Here is a 14,322-nt window from a genome sequence, read left to right on the forward strand (position 1 = left end):
TCTGAATTCCTTCTCCCAGCTTTTCTCTTTGAACTTCAGAGCTAACTGCCATGCAATCAGCTTCCTACCATGGTGGCAGGGGTGAGGAACTGCCATAAATGGAAGAGAAGCCTGGTGACCCAGGCTTTCTCTGTCTTTGGCAATGCAGATGTCTGTTTGCCACATCCTGCCTCTTCTGTTTTCCTTCTCATTGATAATGGGTCTTGGACTTTGCCACAATCAAGCACAGATGTGGAAGAGATTTTGGGGGGGGGCGGTTCATGGGATGTTTGAAGTGATGGAGACATCCTCTCTGGTGTCTGCCATTTCCTTCTGTTGGTAGATCCTTACTGAGTAGATAGTGTGGCTCAAGGGAAAATATTATGAACCACATGTCCTTCAAAAGCATGAAGAACTCATCTCAGGAGCATAAGGTGCCCTCTAAGTGGGTGAGAGACAGAACAAACAAATGGGCTTAACTATGGAAAGCAGTATGGAGGTTCTTGAAAAAAATTAAAAATAGAACTACCACATGATATAGCAATTCCACCCGTGCAAATATATTCAAAGGAAATGAAAACAGGATCTTGAAGAGATATCTGCACTCCCATGTTTATTGCAGCATTATTTGCAAAAGCCAAGATATGGAAGCAACCTAAGGGACCATCAATAGGTGAATGGATAAAGATGTGGTGTATATATACACATACAATGGAATACTATTCAGCCATGAGAAAGAAGGAAATCCTGCCATGTGCAACAACATGGATGGACCCTGAGGACATTAGGCTAAGTGAGATAAGTCAGACAGAGAAAGACAAATACTGTATGATATCACTTATATGTGGAATCTAAAAAAGCCAAAGTCACAAAAACAGAGAGCAGGGTGGTGTTTACTAGGGGATGGAAGCTGGGGATCTGGGGAGATGTTAAGGGTACAGATTTGCAACTAGTAGATAAATAAGTCCTGGGGATCTAATCACAGTATTGTGATTATAGACAATACTGTATTATAAACATCAAACTTCTAAATATCAAAGAGACTAGGTCTTAATTATTCCCACCATGAAAAAAGAAAAGATAATGATGTGACATAATATAGGTGTTAGCTAATGCTATGATGGCAATCGTACTGCAATACATAAATGTATCATATCAAAATGTTATACATGTCAAACTTGCACAAAATTACATGCCAATTATATCTCAATTTAAAAAAAAAGTGGGCTTATATTAGTGGAGGTGAGCTTCTGCTTAGGTAAAACCCCAGTAAAATCAGACCCAAAACAACAAAACTGCTGATATTTTCTAACCATTTCCTTTGGGCATAAACTGTGCTAAGCTGTGCTTTCTCTGTCCTTAGAGATTTTCAAGACTAGAACAAAACATCAGAATAAAATAGCATTTGTCTTGACTGGGCTACAGAGCTGACCATTTCAGCTTGATAAGAACGTATGGGGTTTCCCTGGTGGCGCAGTGGTTGAGAATCTGCCTGCCGATGCAGGGGACACGGGTTCGAGCCCTAGTCTGGGAAGATCCCACATGCCTCAGAACAACTAGGCCCGTGAGCCACAACTACTGAGCCTGCGCGTCTGGAGCCTGTGCTCCGCAACAAGAGAGGCCACAATAGTGAGAGGCCTGTGCATCACAACGAAGAGTGGCCCTTGCTTGCCGCAACTGGAGAAAGCCCTCACACAGAAACGAAGACCCAACAAAGCCAAAAATAAATAAACAAACCAATGAACCGACATTAAAAAAAAAAAAAAAAAGAACGTATGATGTAGAAGTAGCACCACCCTTCAAGGTGGAGAATTCACTTATCTACCACCACCCCTTCTTCCTTCTGGCTGAAGATTTTTATTGTCTTTAGAAAAATCCTTATTTCTGACTAGAAATGAAGTCTAAACATTTATTACAGAAAAATTGGAAAATAGTAAAGACTTATTATAGTAAAATCTGAAGTTATAATAGCCAAGATTTACCAAGTACTTTGCATATATTATCCTATCGCATTCACAGGGCAACCCCTTGGAGGTAGGTGATATATATATTTTTTAAAAAATAAATAAATTTATTTATTTTTGGCTGCCTTGGGTCTTCGCTGCTGCGTGCAGGCTTTCTCTAGTTGCAGCGAGTGGGGGCTACTCTTCATTGCGGTGCACAGGCATCTCATTGTGGTGGCTTCTCTTGTTGCAGAGCACGGGCTCTAGGAGTGCAGGCTTCAGTAGTTGTGGCACGTAGGCTCAGTAGTTGTGGCTCGCAGGCTCAGTAGTTGTGGCTCATGGGCTCTAGAGCGCAGGCTCAGTAGTTGTGGCACAGGGGCTTAGTTGCTCCGCGGCATGTGGAATCTTCCTGGACCAGGGCTCAAACCCATGTCCCCTGCATTGGCAGGCGGATTCTTAACCACTGCACCACCAGGGAAGTCTGGAGGTAGGTGATACTGTTTCCAATTTACAGATGAGGAAACTGAGGCTCAGAGGTTAATTAGCTTCATCAATGTCACATGACAGCAAGCAGGGAGCCAGGATTCAAACCCTGGTGGACCTGGTAATAGAATTTGTGCCCTTAACCTTTACAGTTGTAACACTGTCCATATTCCTGCCGCTTAGAGAGAATCATTGTAGACATTTTGGAATGCTTTCCAGCCTTTCCCCCCATGCATGTTCATGTGTGTGTGTGCATATAGGTGTGTGGATTCTTTTAATTGACAGAATGTGTAAGAACGCGTGATCTTATTGCGTATACAACTTTATATTGTCTTTTTTCCCCTACTTGATCTTTTACTTTAAACATTCCCCTGCATAAAAACTCCTCAAAAGCATGATTCTAACAGTTACAAAATATTCTATGTTCTAAATGTATGTATTATAATTTACTTAGTCAATCTCTTCTGTTGGCATCAATCTTTATCTCCATCTTTAATTTTTCACATTTAAACCACAACAATGACAAACATCAATTAAGCAGTTACTCTGAGCCAGGCACCATGATTCATGTATATTAACTCACTTCATAATTCATTTCATAACTTAATGCTGGGATGAACATCTAATATGTAATGTTATACCTCTCCATTTAGTTAATTTTTTTTAAAATTTTAATCTCTTGGTGAAGCTTTCTTTGTACAGATGTTGCTTGTTTCCTAGGTTTATTTCTGGTATTTAAATTTTTTATTTGCTATTGGGACTTTGCCAGTATTTTGATCTATTGAGTTGCCAATACTGAAATCCTAATTTTAGAACATGTTCCCTTTTCTTCAAAACACCTATTCTCTCTTTCAAAACCATGCCCATCTTTATCATCCCTTTATCTCTAGTAGATATTTGCCTAATGGGAAGTAAGTAAGGTTTTCTCTCTTTCTGTCTCTGTGTGTGTGTCTCTCTCTCTCTGCCTCTGTTTCTCTCTCTCTCACACACACACACTCACTCACACACCTGTGCAAACTTACATCCATGTCTGAACATAGTCGGAGATACTTCCGTCCAGGTGTAAGAACTCTCTTTATATAGATCAATATTGTCTTAGATCCCAAACTCCCAGACAGCAGGTTCCATCAAAATAGCTTGATGGATGTGCGTACTCAGTAAATATTTTTAGTAATAATGTCTGAGTTTTCAGAGGACTCTGGGGCTTCTTTTTAGATTTTGCTTGCTCCTAAGTTTCTTTGCCTAAAGGTAGTGCTGGGAATTCAGAGACTAAGCTTTTAGATCATAAGGCACATTTCCTTGTCATCACCATTCATCTATTCATGCTAATCTGTCTCCTTCTTGGGCTTCTGGGCTGTTTCTCTCTATAAATATCTTCAAGGACAAGTGAGAATTGTCCTTTTGCCTGTCTATCACTAAAATAAAAAAACTAGAGAGAAATTCTGCCAGGCTTGATGGAGAGTATTACATGAATGTTTCTTATATCAATGGAGCAAGTCTATTAAAAGACAAAGCTCTCAGAACATCAAAGCTGTGTTCCTATCCAAGGGCAAGCATAGTCATCTGATTATAATGCTTCAAGAGGCCAGACTGTAAACTTCATGGGGGTGAGGACTGTCATGTTTGATTTTGTCCACTAGGGTCGCCTTTCAGAGCCTTGTTTCCTCATGGATAAATGGGGAGAACCACTTTCGTCTGTGTCTCGCTGGAATTTTGTGAGGAACAAGTGAAATTGTGTCCATGTGAAAATGCTTTGAGAAGTAAATACATATGGACAAATGTAATAATAATAATAATAATAACAGCAATAGCACACTATCAAAATTATCCAGAACAAAGAACAAATGAAGTTATCAGAAGAGGCAGTTAAATATAGGAGGTGCCCTTTAGTTTGGGGGAATAGAAAGCAGGAGGTAAAGGGTAAAGGAAACAGAAAGACAAATTTCTGAATTCTACCTGTAGAAAAAAAGATAATGAGGGAGGAAGAACATCAGCAAGTCTGGCTACAGGACACATTAAAAATATCTGTGTCGGGCTCAGTATCAAAAAAACCAAACAACGCAGTCAAAAAATGGGCAGAAGACCTAAATAGACATTTCTCCAAAGAAGACATACAGATGGCCAACAGGCACATGACAAGATGCTCAACGCTGCCAATTATTAGAGAAATGCAAATCATAACTACAATGAGTTATCACCTCTCACCAGTTAGAAGGGCCATCATCAAAAAGTCTACAAATAATAACTGCTGGAGAGGATGTGGAGAAAAGGGAACCCTCCTACACACTTGCTGGGAATGTAAATTGGTGCAGTCATCATGGAGAACAGTATGGAGGTTTCTTAAAAAACAAAAAGTAGAGCTACCATATGATCCAACAATCCCACTCCTGGGCGTATATCCAGAAAAGGTGAAAACTCTAATTCAAAAAGATCTATGCACCCCAATGTTCATAGCAGCACTATTTACAATAGCCAAGACATGGAAACAACCTAAATGTCCATCGACAGATGAATGGATAAAGAAGATGTGGGGTGTGTGTGTGTGTGTGTGTGTAATAGAATATTACTGAGCCATAGAAAAGAATGAAATAATGCCATTTGCAGCAACTTGGATGGACCTAGAGATTATCATACTAAGTGAAGTCAGAGAAAGACAAATATCATATATCACTTTCGTGTAGAATTTTTTAAAAATGATACAAATGAACTTATTCACAAAATAGAAATAGACTCACAGACATAGAAAACAAACTTATGGTTACCAAAGGGGAAAAAGAGGGGGAAGGGAAAAATTGGGAATTTGGATTTAACAGATACACACTACTAGATATAAAATAGATAAACAAGGACCTATTGTATAGTACAGGGAACTAGATTCAATATCTTGTAATAAACTATAATGGAAAAGAATCTGAAAAAGAATATACATATAAAGCTGAATCACTTTGCTGTACACCTGAAACACTGTAAATCAACTATACTTCAATAAAAAAATAAAAGCACAACATCTGAGCAGGAAAATAAAAAGCTGTGTTGGAAGAAAGGTAGAGAGGTGGGTCTTTAGGCAAGAACGTTAGGGATGAAACACCCTGCATTATTACTCTAATATCAACAATGGATCAACTCATTAAAAGTGAGAACCAATGTATCATTAAGAACAGTATTTCCCAAAGTGTGTTCTGTGGCGTATTAGCCTGAGGATCAAAAGACGCGAGGCAACATGCTTAGTAAATGTCCCATGCTATACTGTTCCATCCAAGAGCCACAGGAAACAGTGGTTGGCCAAAGGCTTCACAAGACCTCCAAGGAAAGGAAACAGTTCACTTTTGCTTAACTTAGCATTTGACTTCTCAATTTCCCCCCGTATTCCCTACCCCTTTTTTTTTCATAAAACTTGTTTATATCAGGCAAAACCAGTTATTTGAGAAGCATGGTTTTGGAAAATATGGTTTAATTCCTGAACTTGCAGAACTGGAGATTTCACAGACTCCTGCTCTGAAGGCATCATACTTCTGGATGAGCAGCTTTGAACTGAAGAGTGTTAGTTGAGAACAGAAATCAATTTCCAAAGGTGGACCCACTGGCGTGCAGTGTGTGGGGTGCTGGTGAGCTCCAGATGAGCCAGGAAAGCTATCCTTGGGAACCAAGCCTTGGCTAACTTCTCAGCAATGCTTGGCATTAGCCTGGGTTTCCTGGATATTTTCCAAAAATGTTTTGGCAGAAACACAGAACAGAGACGGGAAGGGAGTGTAATCCTCAGAGATAAAGGTAGGAACAAATTTCGGCCTCTGGAGCCATTCATTCATTCATCCATCCATTCATTCATCAAACATACATTACTTATCAACACTGTGCTAAGTTCCTGGGGCTAACAGTGCAGCCGCAAGGGGATCACATACACACACTGGTGCAGAGAAGGAAAGGTACTCTGAGAGAAATCTGTTCAGAGTATAGTGGGTACAACCTAGGGTGAGGGCAACAGGGCAATCAAGAAGGGCTTCACGAAGGAGGTGACTTTCCAGCTGAGCTTTGAAAGAGAAGTGAAATCTGAATTTTAACAAGAGCTTCAAGTGGCTAAATTTTGAGGAGCACTGTTCTAGGATATGAGCCCTCCACCTGGCCTTCTCATGAGACCTAGTTGAAGGTGTCCTTCAAAGTCATCATTAAAATTCATTACAAGTCATGGATAAAGAAGGTGTGGTAGATATATACAATGGAATATTACTCAGCCATTAAAAAGAATGAAATAATGCCATTTGCAGCAACGTGGGTGGACCTGAGTGAAGCAAGTCAGAGAAAGAGAAATATCATACGATGTCTCTTATATGCAGAATCTAAAAAGAAATAGTACAAATGAACGTATTTACAAAAAGAAACAGACTCACAGACTTAGAGAACAATTTATGAGAACAGACTTATGGTTTCCAGAGGGGAAGGATGGGGGGAAGGGATAGTCAGGGAGTTTGGGACTGACATGTACACAGTGCTGTATTTAAAATGGATAACCAACAAGGACCTACTGTATAGCACAGGGAACTCTGCTCAATGTCATGTGGCAGCCTGGATGGGAGGGGAGTTTGGGGGAGAATGGATACACGCATACATACGGCTGAGTCCCTTTGCTGTGCACCTGAAACTATCACAACATTGTCAATTGGCTATACTCCAATATAAAATAAAAAGTTAAAAAAATTTATTACGAGTCAGACATAGTTTGCTTATTAATTAATGACAAACTGCACCTCAACCATGGCCTGTTTTGCCATCTCATTTAATAGCTGCTGTTTTGTTATCTGGGCAATGTTTAACAACTTTGGGAGGAGCTCTCTTTTTTCCTTAACAACAAAAAAAACTTTTTATTATGTAAACTTTCAAACATATTAAAAAATTAACAGAATAATGTAACAAAACTCCATGTTCCCATAACCCAGCTTCAACAACCATCCATTAGTGGCCAATCTTGTTTTATCTATATCTCCCATATTATAACAAAGCCATTATAAAATTTTATCAGTAAATTAAAATGTCATTTAAAATGGTTTTCTGTTTTTTTTTGTTTTGTGTTTTTTTGCGGTACGCGGGCCTCTCACTGTTGCGGCCTCTCCCGTTGCGGAGCACGGGCTCCGGACGTGCAGGCTCAGCGGCCATGGCTCACGGGCCCAGCTGTTCCACGGCATGTGGGATCTTCTCAGACTGGGGCACGAATTCGTGTCCCCTGAATCAGCAGGCAGGCTCTCAACCACTGCACCACCAGGGAAGCCCTAAAATGTTTTCTTTTACAGGAACACACAGATTAACATCTTGTACCTCTAATAATCTAGGACTTATTAAATTGAAAGGACCTACTGAAAGGATCCTAACAGCAGTTTAAACTCTATATTCCCAAATACCAAATGTCAGTGGCCACCCTCTGCCACATATTGGGGAAACTTATGAAAGTAGCCATCCAGGCAAGGGGCTGCTTGGGTGATGCGCATATCTAAAATTTATGGGTATTGGGGCTTCCCTTGTGGCGCAGTGGTTAAGAATCCGCCTGCCAATGCAGGGGACACAGGTTCGAGCTCTTGTCCTGGAAGATCCCACATTCCGCGGAGCAACTAAGCCCACGTGCCACAACTACTGAAGCCCACGCGCCTACAGCCTGTGCTCTGCAGCAAGAGAAACCACCGCAGTGAGAAACCTGTACACCACAATGAAGAGTAGCCCCCGCTCGCTGCAACTAGGAAAGCCCATGCACAGCAACAAAGACCCAACGCAGCCAAAAATAAATAAATAAAATAAATAAATTTATTAAAAAATAAAATCTATGGGTATTTAAAATAGAGCTTTCCAACAAAGCTGACACAATTCAGGCAAGGTCTTTGTCATCTGAAACCATCTTAACACTCTTCAGAGCTTCAAGCACAGGAATTCATAAGAAATAAGTCATAGGTGTCCATAATATTAATAACCTATTTCTCAGACGACAATGATGTGGAAAGAGCCACAGAAGGACGAGAGGAATCACACTGAGAGACCCAACGAGCTACAATATTTAGAGCTTCAACTTGTAAGCAATGTAAGCCTCCTGGGTCAGCTACCTCGACCAAGATCTGTTATTTCCAAGTTCTGCCTTGGTCACTGAAAACAACAACAAAACCCAAAACAGACAAACAAAAAACCACCAAACCCCGCAAAAAACGTACACAAAAAACAACTCCCTTCTAAACCTACTGAAGTCCAGTTGAAACACAGCGTTGATGGATGAGCCCTGGTAGAGCCTGGGTCAGATAGAAAGAATGCCCAGTTTGGTTTGTCTTTCATCCTGTGGATATTTACTTTCTTTTTGACCACAGACCTTGTCTTCTAGAGCAGGTGTGGTCAGGCTCTGGGCAGGACTGTGGCTTACTGTGCCAGCCCATGTCCAGATAACGGATTTTGACAATGGCCTCAGATCAATCATCCATTATCAACTGCATCTTCTGCTGGTTTATGAGACCTGTTGCCTTGTTTTGAGGATTTCTCTTTGCCTTTTTTTTTTTTTTTTTTCTGTGCTGGAGCCATTTTCTTGATCCTGTGTCTTTCTCTTTCCTGACTTACTCCCTTGTATTCAGGGAGCACATCCTCCCATAGCTTTCTGAGAAAAGGTATATGTCAGATGTTTTTCTGAGATCTTGAATGTCTGAAATTAATATTTACCTTAGACCACAGCAGGTATTTATTCCAGTGACACATTTACTGGTCACTGTTTTTATTTTTTATCAAATTTTGCTAGTCTCAATAAAAACAGAAAAACTGCTACTGCTACTGGAAAAGGTAATGGCTTGTATCCCTAAAATATATGCATCACCATCCTTATTGAGTTCATCATCAACATCATCAATACTTATGAGTTCTAGCTGTGTTTTAGGTAATGCCATGAAACCATTTAACTTTTGTCATTTAATCTCCACAACAGCCCCTGAGTTGGTACTGTCACAACCCTTATTTTACAGGGTTGAAAAATCAAGCCTCAGAAAGATTAAGACAGCTGCATGAAATCACAAATGTAGCAAAAAGCACAAAAGGATTTGAACCTCACTGGTTGGTATCTAGACAGATTCTGTTGGTGTGAGGGAGAAGTTCTGTTGAAAGAAGGCTTATAATTCACCTAATTAAAACTCACTGGCTATTTTGTATCCATACTTAGAGTGACCAACTTGGTTCAACTATGCAAAAGACTGTATCATAACATCATAAAAAATGCAGGCTCTCGGCATGGACTCACTTCCAGTCTCTTGAGCCAGGCAGCAAATTCCAGCTACAAAACCAACAGGCTAAATTTGCCAACACTCCTGCAACTTGCCTGGAACCTTTTTTCTTCCAGAGGGCAGAGACCTTGCTGATCTTATTTACCACTTGACAGAGGTAAAAGAGTATACCAATGCCTGGAATAGAGCCTGGCATATAATAGGTGCTCAATAAATATTTGTAGGATGAACAAACATTCTTTCTCCAGGGTAAAAGCCATGTGGATAGTCTCCAGCATTCTATCTTTTGGATGGAATAAACAGAGATAGCCAGGGAGGAGCGGGAGCACAATGAAAACCACCCTGGGCTTTACTTTCCAAGCCATGTGCTGCACCTGTATGGAGGAAGGGTGCCATTTTCAAATTCACATGTGCAATATGGGCTAGCAATGGCCCAGTCTGGGGGAAATTCTTTGAGATATGTGTCCCTGAAATTGAGTACAGTTAAGTGCACTGCAACAAATAGACTTTCAGTACTTGGGGGAAGCAAAGACTTTCACGTCCCTGCCTCTGACAATGCTTGACCCACCAGTGTTTCAATACAACAAACCATATTGTACTGACTCTCATCGGTGCTGCACTGCCTCACAACCAGGACTCTATTAGCTCTGCACGGATGGTTAAAAGATCACAGGTGCCCACAGCTTGAAGAACACTCTTCTCAAATGTATAATTTTCAAAGTAGTTTTATTATCCCCTAGCACCTACTTCAACTCTGTAATTTTACAGAAGGCTTCTCAGGCTTGGTTTAATAAATACAGATATTGATTGTTTTGAGACTGCTGGCTCTTTCTACAGTTCTGGGAACTAGTTATATTGAGCCTTGTCAATATTTATACCAGTTTGCATCATCTCCCAGTGTTTATTGATTGGGGTGCTATTGATGTTTGGGGTAGGTCAGTTCTTCATTCGGGCAACAGCCTCCAGCACTGTAGGATACTAATACTCTTAGCCCCTCCCCAAATGCCAGTAGTGCCCCGAATCACTGAGATACACAAATACTCCCCAATATTTCCAAGTGCTTCCGTGGGGAATAGCACCACTATTTAGTGCCTCAATTTATCACAAATTACAGATGAGTAAGATCTGAAAATAGCCAGGACTGAACATCACAAGACTCCCTAGGGAAAGAACACACCTGGCATTTGGTGGGCCACCTTCCTCTTACACACCCTTCCACTTCCTCTTCATCCTTTGGACTTTGGAGTCTTTATTATGAAACCTGTCAAATCGGGATGTACACTGTTTCAAAGGGAAAAAGCTTCCAGTACCTTAGAGGGAGTGCAATGAGAGGGTGTAGGAAGCTCTTTTTAGAATTTGCATTTCATTAATTTGATGTTCTGTTTGTTTTCATACATGGCATATGATGTTTCCAGATTCCAAATCTATCCATCTGTCTGACAATTATTGCCCGTACCTAGCACAAAGCTGGTGGCTTGACACGCTTTTCTTCTGTTTTATCCTTACAACAGTTTTGCCTCCACTTAAAACACCTTTTACACATTCTCATTTTCTAGGTGAAGAAACCAAGGCTTTGAAAGGGTATGGAACTTGGCCATAGTCAACTTTCTGACTCCAGTGTCTACTTTCTGACAATAGAATGGTCTCTTGCTGTAAAGCTAGTGAAAAAGTCTTGGTGGAGGGAATGGGGATGAGGGGACCAGAAAAAGGTTTCTATTCGAAACACATACAAGTCTTATCCCCCAGGACACACCAAGTAGCATCGCTGGAGTTTTAGCTCATCTCCGATGAATGTGGGGTGCGGGGAGCCTTTGCAGGCAGTTTTCTCGTTGGCACTGGGAAAGGGGTAAATTGGCCGTCGATTCATTAATAAACCAGGACAGAATGTGGACACCAATACCAGCCAGAGAGTCTGCTGCTGTCTGGAGAATCTGGCTGCTGCATCTTCCCCCTGCTTTGCTGCCAAAAAACACAAAAAACAAAAAGAACCCAAGACCGGATATCTTGGGAGAGGAAGGGAGGAAACTGGCAGGTTGGTCCAAAGGAACCTGATACGGTGGTTCCGAGGCTCCAGTACGGGATAGAGCAGCAGGAGAAAACAGACATTGTGACCCATTAACACCATTCATTCATTCAGGCATTCATTCAGGCATTCATTTTGTAAGATTTATTGGGTATCTACCAACTGTCAGATTCTCTTCTAGGTAAAGGTACAGCAACAAAAAACGAGCATCAAGCAAATATCCCGGCCCTCAGAGAGCTTATATTCTAACGAGGGGACACACACAGTAAGCATGTTAATAAGTGAAATAATATATCAGATGCAGGCGAGTGCTCTGGGCAAAAACTGTCGGGGAAGGGAGAATAGAGCTTGTGGGGGTTTGATTTTAAACAGCGATCAGAGAAGCCCTCAGCAAGTGACGAGTAAAGATCTGATACCACCACCATGCTGAGCACTGTGCCAAGCGGGTCACACTTTATCTCATTAATACAACAATCCTAAGACATATGGCTTTGACTATTCTCATTTTACAGACAGAGACTGACATTAAGAGAGATGCATACAGCTAGCTAGTACGTGGTGGAACTGGGATTTGAACCCAGGCAGTCAGAACTTCAGTGGTCTGAGACAGGGCAAGCTGCGCGTGCAAATGAGGTCTTCGCGTGCACCCACGAAGCAAATACGGAACCACCCACGGGCAAGTGAGGGCGGGCTTGAAGGGGGGAGGGGGGAGGGGGTGGCGGCTCTTGATCTTTACTGAGCTGAATCCGGACTCTCCCGGGTCTGTGTCTGGAGAGTTCGGTCAGGCGAGGTGGGTGGGCGGGGGAGGGAGCTCACTGCAAAGGCTGTCCCGGGACAGTGCCCGGCCAGCTGCCCCAGTCAATAAGGTTAGGACCTCGCGGGCGCTCCTTGCCCTCCCGGTGGGGTTCGCACAGAGCTCCTACCTGGGCGGAAGAGGGCGGTGGAGGCGAGCTTCGGAAGGGGGGACTGGATCGCGCAGAGAGAGGCACGCAGCCCGGGAGGCCAGCGCAAAGGGCGCGCGGAGCTGCACGGGGCGCGGGAGTCCCCAGTGGGTTCCCGGGAGCTCCCAGGGTGTAAGACGCATTGGTGGAGGGGCGCCTGGGAGCCCCTGGGCAACACCAAGAGAGGCGGGCAGAGAGCCCCGCGCAGGAAGTGAGAGAGGGACTACGACATGCTGGGGCAGAAAGAGTAAAAGGTGAGCTCGCACAGTACTGGTGAGAGGGGCACAGGGGCAGCCCAAGAACGGGCTGGAGCGCAGGCTCACTGGAAAGCGGGGTCAAAGGGTGCCGAAGGGAGCCAAGCAGAGGGAACTGGCGTAGGAAGAAGTGCGAAGGAACTGGTGCCGCAGAGAGGGCGTGCTGAAGTGTGGGACCGGGGCTCTAGAGGACATCGGGGATCGCCTGGGGACCCTCAGAGAGCGGCGGAGGCGGCGCTCCGGGCGCGGCAAAGAAAGGACTCCGCGCTAACAGACAGAGACAGTGCCGCGCGCTGGAGAGGCCGAGCACTGGCGGGGCAAAGAGCGGCGCAGAGCCTGCGCGCTCAGCGGACGGGGTGTGCTGCTGCCTGCGAGGGTGGCGCGCTTGGAGGCTCCAGAAAAACAGGTTGAGAAGAATCGGATGAGCGCCCAGGAATGTCGGAGGAGGTCGGGAGGGAAGCGGGAAAGTCCGGGGAAGAACCTCCCCGGGACGGAGAGAATGCACCACGGGCGCTGCTGGAAGAAGTGGGCCTGGGGGAGGCTTGGTCCGGGCTCTGAGAGCCACAGGGAGAGCAGTGGCGGCGCTGATGGCTGGGGGGAGAGTGCGGAGGGCCCGAGAAAGGTGAGCAGGGGCTGCGGAGGACAGAACACCCCCGGAGCGCGGGGCCGTGAGGAAGGGAGCGGCCGAGGGGCTCGTGTTACACGGCCCGGGTCTCTCCTCCCTGGCTGCTCCGGGCCCTCGTTCACTCACCATGATGGAGAAGACTAAAGCCACGATGTTGATGGGGTACGCGGGGCAAAAACACGAGACGATGGCGAGCCACAGGTAGTTCTTGGGCATGGGCACGTCCTCCTCGGTCTTGCCATCCTCAGTGTTGGCCTCGGGGCTGCTGTCCAAAGCCCTCTTGACGTCCGAGCTGGGAGCGTACTGAGACATGGGCGAGACGCGCGGTGCAGGGAGGCGGTCGGCGCGGTCTGGGGCTCTGGCCGCGGGCTCCTGGCGAGTCGCTGAAAAGCCAGCGGCGCGGGGCTCCAGGCAGACGTAACCTCACCCCTCCTTCGCCCTTCACTTGCACCCGTCCGGCCTCAGGGACCCAGGCCAAGAGCCTCCGCAGGAGAGGGAGGGAGGGAGCGAGGGCATGGGGGAGGAGGCAGGGAGCCCGCCAGCCTGAGAAACAGGGGGAAGGCACTCCTTGACGACACACCCAGGGCCCAACGGGCAGACACCCAGACTCACACCTAAGAGTCTGGAGTAAAAGGAGGCTCAGGGAAGGGAAGGCAAAGACTCTAAGACGTTGTAGACTGGCTGACCTACAGGCTGAAGATGACCAGCTCATCTTTTTAAGCAGCTGAATGTGAATACATTCAGCGTCACAGCAGGCGACACAGCTCTATCCAGTTGGCCGTCCAACCCTACCAAGGTGCCCAAAGACTTATTACTTCCTCTTTTTTTTTTTTTTTTGGTGATAC

The 14,322-nt window shown here is 44.3% G+C and overlaps 1 protein-coding gene across 1 annotated transcript in view; it reads right to left on the minus strand.

Annotated features, from left to right (window-relative positions):
- TMEM233 (transmembrane protein 233) overlaps window positions 1-13,789 on the minus strand; it is a gene marked incomplete at its 5' end in the record, with an annotated part of 29,478 nt that extends 15,689 nt beyond the window's left edge. Inside the window, one exon of the mRNA XM_081251736.1 lies at window positions 13,604-13,789. Coding sequence (XP_081107862.1) covers window positions 13,604-13,789 — 186 coding nt within the window. The remainder of the gene's footprint in view (window positions 1-13,603) is intronic.
- Between the last annotated feature and the right edge of the window lie 533 nt (window positions 13,790-14,322).

Source organism: Mesoplodon bidens (genome assembly GCF_964165515.1).
Source record: "Mesoplodon bidens genome assembly, chromosome: 13".
Taxonomy (NCBI): Eukaryota; Metazoa; Chordata; class Mammalia; order Artiodactyla; family Ziphiidae; genus Mesoplodon; species Mesoplodon bidens.